The sequence below is a fragment of the Berghia stephanieae genome, chromosome 9 (assembly GCF_034508935.2).
Source record: "Berghia stephanieae isolate SIO BIC M18660-M18661 chromosome 9, UCSD_Bste_1.3, whole genome shotgun sequence".
Classification (NCBI taxonomy): Eukaryota; Metazoa; Mollusca; class Gastropoda; order Nudibranchia; family Aeolidiidae; genus Berghia; species Berghia stephanieae.
In genome coordinates this window covers 40,422,944-40,431,212 of record NC_088368.1, presented here as the reverse complement: position 1 = coordinate 40,431,212, position 8,269 = coordinate 40,422,944, and the positions used below count along the sequence as shown (strand labels likewise).

Sequence of the window (8,269 nt, the reverse complement as noted above, 5' to 3'; positions counted from 1 at the left end):
TTATTATTATTATTATTATTATTTTATTATTATTATTTTATTATTTATTATTATTATTATTATTATTATTATTATTATTATTATTATTATTATTATTATTATTATTATTATTATTATTATTTTATTATTATTATTATTATTATTATTATTATTATTTATTATTATTATTATTATATATTATTATTATTATTATTATTATTATTATTATTATTATTTATTATTATTATTATTATTATTATTATTATTATTATTATTATTATTATTATTATTATTATTATATTATTATTATTATTATTATTATTATTATTTTATTATTATTATTATTTTATTATTATTATTATTTATTATTATTATTATTATTTATTATTTATTATTATTATTATTATTATATTATTTTATTATTATTATTATTATTATTATCATTATTATTATTATTATATTATTATTATAATTATTATTATTATTATTGTCATCATCTCATCATCATCATCATCATCATCATCATCATCATCATCATTCATTATTATTATTATTATTATTATTATTATTATTATTATTATTATTATTATTATTATTATCATTATTATTATTACATTGTAAAACAGTTAAAGATTAAAATAAAAACACTATTGAGAAAAATGAGACAAGATCTTGTTTATGCCTGACAAAATTTTGTTAAGCATGTCAATTATCATCTTATTATCATTGTTATTCTCAGTGATTGTTATTGTTGTTGTTTGTTCTACACAACCGTCGACATTTCTATCAAAGATTCTGTTGTCACGGATCCCTTCAGTGAAGTTATAGGAAATCATATCCAGTTCAACAGGTGAATGCGGAATATTTACTATGCGTTTCAAATGACAATTCTCTTTAATATAAACAAATAGTCTGTAGCTGTTCGGGCCCTGTGGAAGAATAAAATATTATTATTGAACGTGAGGAAACAAAAACAGACCTGCCTACTGTTACGTAAAATTGGTAGAATTACGAAGTATCGGCTCCAGTGAGAATCTCTAAGTCATTTAATCTTATTGAAAATTAAAGTTGATGCCACACTATATACTTGTAAGAATTTTAATCTAATTTTCGTTCCCGTAAATACTCTTCAACAGTCGTAACGTCACTTCCTTCCTAATGACGCATGGTAACTTAGTAACACTGGCTCTAAACTATCGGAACAATGGCGGACGCCCGTATGAAATATTTCCCCGGCGAGCATAAAAGCGTATCCAGAGGAAAAAACCCCCATCAATTTGATCATGTTTTGACTTTTACACATTCTGATCACAAGGCATATGAAAAGGGAATGAAAAGTTCTAGCCAGTATCAAGAATAAAAAGTAATGGTTTTCTTTGTTTAGAACCAAGATGGCCGCCGTTGCCGGACGGCTAGACATTAGACTACTGAATCCAATTGTGGATTTTCCAGTCAATTACAGCAACTACAAATTATGTTATATCCCAAAAAATACGAAGCGCACGGATAAGGATAACCGCGTGTTTTAATGGCCAAATGTAAATGTTTTGGCTTCAGGAAGCCTTTTGATGTATAAGCTTTTGTCATAATGTTATTGAGTTATTAGTCGAAAACGGTAGGGATGCCTGAAGCCGGTGATCGTAAAATACTAACGAAATAGTGAAAATGGAGAGGCTTCGTATGGAAATAAAACAGACAATGTGCGTTTTGGGTACAAACCCTTCGTCAGCACAACAAAACGTGGAAAACAAATAAATTATAACAAAAAAAAACTTTTGCATTATATTTTATTTGCTTACATGTGTTACTCGAGTTTTCAATTACTCTCATCTTATAACAGACCTCATCTGAGATCGTCATTTTGCACTGACATCCTCAATAAAGGTCTTAGCAAGAGCTGGCAGTCACATGCAGTTCAATATTTATGCTCGTAGGCTTCGTAATTTACTCGTTTATTACGGCTGTATGTGTGACGCCTTTTGGAGTATCTAGCAACCCAGCCGACAATATAGACCTACTCCTTCCGTAGCAACTATAGAGTTAAATGAACAACGCTTACCGTTTTAACTTTCCAACCATCGACTTTCACGCCATTTTCAATGGATACGCCCTGGTACTCAGCTTCATCTTCCACACAGGGAGTTAATGGGTAGTCTCTTATGTATTTGCTGTGGAAACAACGTTGAGTGGCCTGTGAAATCTTCAATAGAATTAAATGTCAAAGTCAAACAAAGCTTGCATAAGCAGTATACTGTAAAAGAGCAATAAACAAAAATTAATATAACAGCTAAAAAACATATAATATATAAAAACCAGACACGTTCCACTGACAATGGATAAAATCAACATTTTTTTCTGGTCCGGAAGTTTTGGCTTTATCAGGATTCTACTGTACCTAACTTTGGAATAAAGGTACTTTTATTGCTTTGATGAAATCGAAATGTTTAGGTTAATTATGGTCATCGAGGCGCTTAAGTCTTATTATCAGGTATTGCTTTGTGACAAGGAACATGAAAATACTATATGTATTTACTCTAGCTTACTTACAGGTACTATATTACTACTTATATAGCTCTACTACCTATAGTACTACTATACACTACTACTACTACTACTACTACTATACTCTACTACTACTACTACTACTACTACTACTATACTAAACTACTACTACTACTACTACTCTACTACTACTACTACTACTACAACTATACTACACTACTACTACTACTACTACTACTACTACTACTACTACACTACTACACTACTACTACTACTACTACTACTACTACTAATAATAATAATAATAATAATAATAATAATAATAATAGTAATCATCATCATCATCATCATCATCATCATAATTTATAACGCGCCTATTCCATATACAAACAGCTCTAGGGGCGCCTATCAATACAAACATCAAAGCTACAATATCAGGTCATACACAAAACATGCTGAAGACATTCATATCATGAAAAATAATCCATAACCGGAAACTGATGTTAATCTATCAAATATAGAAAACTTTTGATAATTCTGGGAGAAGGTTTTGTCAGATTAAATGTAGAACTAACAAGTATAAATCAACGTTCGTTCCATCAGCAATAATAAATTTTGAATATTTCATATGGTACAGAAAAACCAAGGATTGATTCGTTCACTGATTAACTAATTAATTTATTTAATGTAAGATTAACTGACCAATTGATAATGATGATAATTTTTGGTGTCGAATTGCCACAGTCGTAACAAATTGAAAACGAAATGAATATGTTTATGTTGTGTATATCGCACGTGTGAAAGAAAGAGAGGAAAGAGAGAGAGAGAGAGAGAGAGAGAGAGAGAGAGAGAGAGGAGGAGTGAGGAGAGAGAGAAAATAAGTAGGAGTGAAATATCTGTTCAATGTTACAGTTATCGTTTAACGTTATAACAAGTGTAACTAAATGACAAATTGCCATATCTATGGACAATAAAGATCTATTATTATTATTATTATTATTATTATTATTATTATTATTATTATTATTATTATTATTATTATTATTATTATTATATTTCCTAATTAAATAAGTCTTAATATTTGTCTTAAAAGTAGCTTCTATATTGCATTTTCTTAAGGAAATTGGTAGAGAATTCCAAATAGATGGATCAGCATGAGAAAAAGACCTATCAGAAAACTTTTCGCAGCCTTTTTGGGTGCAAGTTAATCGGAGAGGATCACAAAGTTCTTGAGGAAATTGAAATAAGGTTGCATAGACACGAAGGAGCAGTTTTGATGATAGATCTAAAGCAAAGAACTGGACTTAATTCAACAGGTAGATAGCGATGTGATAATAACATGAGTGTATTATGATCTATTTCCCTTTTTCTAAGAATGATCTAATTGGTTGATTTTTGATGCACTGCAATTTGTGAAGGAGATAGGTTGGAATGTTCTGGAAGAGTGAATTACAGTAATCTATCCTATATATTATAGATGATGACACAAGCGTTTTTACTATTTAAGACTTTTGATAATTGTGAAACCATTCTTTGTTCGAAGTGCAATATTTTACAAAGGTAGTTAATGTGTTTTTAAATGGATAAGTCATCTTGAAAGTATAATATTTTAGCTTCTCTCCAGGTATTCATTTTACGTCTGCGTACAGTGAGAGAATGTGAGTACAAAGCCTTTTCCTAAAGACTCAACTAGTCGCCGCTCGGGACTCGAACCCAGGAACTTCTGATCCGAAGGTGAGTGGAATACCATTAGATCACATAGCCGCACACGTTTATCATTAGAGATTCTCCTTTGAGTACGTTCTGACAATACAGACTTCCAAAGTTCAATGTTTGATTGTTTGGTATAGAAGGAACGAAATTGACCAAACTAAACGCCTCATGTGGCTATGTTGTCTCGTAGCCTAACAGCTACCCAACCATTGCTGGGTAGACTTTGTTGACTTTAAGGGTGTTGACTTTATGAGGATTGCTCTGTAATACAATATGATTCATTTAATGATGTACAGACTGCATTACACAGTACATGAATTATAAAAACTGTTAAAGGGACAATCGTGGAAAGTTCTCTTATTTTCGAAACATGAGTAGGTCTTCTTCTTCTTCTTCTTCTTCTTTTTCTTCTTCTTCTTCTTCTTCTTCTTCTTCTTCTTCTTCTTCTTCTTCTTCTTCTTCTTCTTCTTCTTCTTCTTCTTCTTCTTTTTCTTCTTCTTCTTCTTCTTCTTCTTCTTAACTTGACTAACTTGACTTATTGCTGTCCGCACTGTGTGAGAGAGAAAGAGAGGCAGGCAATTGGACATCTGGAGGAAGACAGTCGAAGAGGAGATGGATCAATTTGGAAAGACATGGAATAAACAGAGCTTGGGAGACAGAGATGCCTGGAGGAACTTTGATGACACCTTGTGTTTCACCAAGGAACCAAGGGGATCAGTTAAGGTAAGGATCAACTTACATGCACGTTCCGTCCCGTTTTCTCTCATAATGGATTTTCTTGTTTCCATCAAACAGTGCCCAGATAATTTCATGATTCCCTTTTTCATATGCGACTGCAAGCTTTTTATAGAAGTCAAAATAAAATCTGAATTGCTGAAAAGAAAGGGGAAAAAGGTATGTTTTGTTAAACACACGTGTGCAAAAGAGCAAAAGGGGTTTATGTCATTTGGTGTGATGTATTCCATTCTGCTTCAACAATCCCCCAAAGCTTATAAGCAGTCCTTGGTTGAAACTGTTGTTCCCTTATAGGTATTTTTAAGAGATCTAAGAAGTGCTCAATAACATTGGGGTTTGGATTTACAACTGGCGTATAGAAACGTTTCGAGCACCAAGGTCCTATTCTTAGTTAGTTGATGTCGAATTGAAAGTCTTCTCGTTCTGAGTCCGCAGTTGCAAGTCTTTCAAAAATTGTTCAACATGAGATGAACATCACACACCTTGTGTAAATGATCTTATAGTTTCAAAGTGATGTTTATTTAAAAAAAAAAATTCTAATCTAAATATTGAAATTGAGCTTTGAAATTGAGCTTTATATAGCGCAATATCCACTAAATGTGTTCAAAGCGCTTTACAAGGGGTCCCTGGTCAACAGCAACATTTAACATGTAGGACAGGACATGCCGCCTGTTAGGCGATATTACAATTTTTCGGACAAAGACAACGCTGTTAAAAGCCAGGTACTCGTTTTACACCTGAGTACGGTGAGAGAAAGTGAGTAAAGAGCCTTTTCCAAGGACTCAACTATGCGCCGAGCGCGAGACTCGGACCCAGGACTTTCCGATCCGAAAGCGAGTGTCATACCACACGACCATATAGCCGCACTATATGCTGGTCGTGAGTAAACATCACCCATCCTTGCACTCCGAAAAAATAGTTACCTACACACTCCCAAGTATTTAAGAACCGAAAGGCTACAGTGGAACTCGGATACAACGGGGATAGTGGGACTAGTAAAAAATCCCCGTTGTAGCCGACTCCTGGACTTTCTTTTGTCGAGCCATGCTTGTTTGCAACTAAAAGTATTTCAATCAACATATTCTCGTGGAGGTCATTGGCATCATAATTTTGTTCTTATTAATTTTTTTCTTAGATATTAACATTTCCAAATCGTTTTGATAAGTTTCTAATCCATAATGTTAAAAATCACGAAACGTCTTTTTCTTATTTTGTATTTTTCTGGTACTTTCCTTATTAAACCTATTGAACATAGGTTATGAATAAAATTGACATACCTTTTGGGTTGATATGTAAAGATAATATCAAGAATTGATGGGTTGTTTACATTTTTGAAACACGTGTGTGTTTTCACTAAAATGTTCATGTCAAAGATAATGATAATAAGGGGTCCCGATAACTCACTTGGTAAAACACTCGCTTCATATGCAAAATGACAGAGATAGATCTCGCGTGAAGTTGAGATTATATTTTCTGATCCCCCTGTCCACCCAGAAATGATTGGGCCGCTGGATTTGCCAGACATGGCCTACAGTACTTTGCGATAGGCTAGCGTCCTATCCAAGGGTAGTAAGCAATTGTTATTGTCCGTTTAACTTTATAGGTACGGGAATAAACTCTGGCTCCCTAAGCCTAATGGTTCTGAAGAACTGGGCTGCTCATCCTTTCTTTAAAAAATATAGCATTGTGGAGAACATTGTGCTTATTTGAGTCAAAAGATTTGAAAATTAGAAATGTATTTTTTACAGATAGATAAACAGATAACTTGATTTCCTTTTATAATTTAAAGTCAGTTTGAAAGTTCGTTGAGTCAAACAGATAATATCATAAAATATGTACCGACGACACTTGGCTCCCAAAATCAACAAATTTTGACACTGTAAAAAGTTGTCAATTTGCGTCATCTATTTATGACATCAAGTATTATTATTACTTCCGTTGTGTTGTTGATTTAGCGGTGATCAGTTTTGTTATGTAGTAGTATGTTCTAATTTCGTATATGTTTGTGTGTGTGTGTGTGTGTGTGTGTGTGTGTGTGGTGTATACATGTGTGTGTGTGTGTGTGTTGGCATTTTTCAGCAAATCGTGGCATTCGTAGTGATATTATTCACTTGATCACATGAAGGTATTTCAGTCGCCATTTTGATTCTTTTTTACGATTAGGGTTAGCTCGAGAGGTTAGTCATAAGTGTTATTAAAGGTGCTAGGGTGTTTGTTTCTCCATAAGTTAAGTAAATGGGAGACATTCCGAAAGCTCCTACATCCCCAGTATTCTTTAAATTTGTAATTTCACCGTTGATATTTTGTCAGGCATTTATTTATTCAATTTGTCATTATATAGAAGTATTTTAAAAACTCTAGAACAAACCTAGAGAGATTTGTGAAAGTTTATAATTTCCTAATTTGACCATTGTTTTGATGTTCGGCCGCCATTTTGATTTGTTAAATAGTGAAAGGTAGTGCAAAGCAGTCCGAGAGTTGTTTTTTTCTATTAGGGTTAGATTGAGAGGTTAGTCATAAGTGTTATTAAAGGTGCTAGGGTGTTTGTTTTTCCATAAGTTAAGTAAAGGGCAGACATTCCGAAAGCTCCTACATCCCCAGTATTCTTTAAATTTGTATTTTCACCGTTGATACTTCATGTTGGGCCACAAAGAAAAATCAACCGAAGATATACCAAATTACACAGACAACGTTGTTTACCAATCTGCCCTCATTAAATGATTGTGAGTACGGTATCGAATGAAAATAGTTCTTTCCCCAGGCTTTTTACTAGTACTATTATAAACAACCAATGAATATAAAATAAAATTCTATAAATGTTAAACCTTCAATGAATACTTCCGGGAGTCTTGAAAGGAACTTCTTTGTAATGTAGTAAATCATGTAGTGTGGACAACAATTATGATGGTGATGTCGGTGATGATGATTATGACAACGACGACGAAGACGACGACGATGATGATGATTGTGATGATGATGATGATGATGATGATGATGATGATGATGATGATGATGATGATGATGATGCTTGCTAATACGAATAACATACCACAGGTTCATCACCAGATTCATTAAGTGGTGGTCTGCTGTAAAAAAGGTCAGCACTCCCAACAAAAGGATGGCATCTGCATGGTAGATTCCCATTGCCCTGTACATGTGTTAAGGTCCCTACCACGATGGCCAAAATCGTTTTCAGAAGGATGGGGTGATTATATGACATCTTGGGTCTGCTGAGGGAAAAGTTTGTTGATAATTGTCCGGTTATTGATTAATGCATTTTCTAAAAAATTCTGTCGCTTGTTTGGTGGACAAAAATTAATTACAAAGACATCTCCACACG

At 33.1% G+C, this 8,269-nt stretch overlaps 1 protein-coding gene across 1 annotated transcript in view; it reads right to left on the bottom strand.

Annotated features, from left to right (window-relative positions):
- Positions 1–626: 626 nt before the first annotated feature.
- LOC144979235 (uncharacterized) overlaps positions 627–8,269 on the bottom strand; it is an 11,497-nt gene continuing 3,854 nt past the window's right edge. Inside the window, exons 2-5 of the mRNA XM_078925843.1 lie at positions 7,979–8,156; positions 4,934–5,067; positions 2,039–2,147; positions 627–908 (exon numbers count right to left, since the gene is read on the bottom strand). Of these exons, the coding sequence (XP_078781969.1) occupies positions 627–908; positions 2,039–2,147; positions 4,934–5,067; positions 7,979–8,149 (696 nt within the window). The 5' untranslated portion in view covers positions 8,150–8,156. The remainder of the gene's footprint in view (positions 909–2,038; positions 2,148–4,933; positions 5,068–7,978; positions 8,157–8,269) is intronic.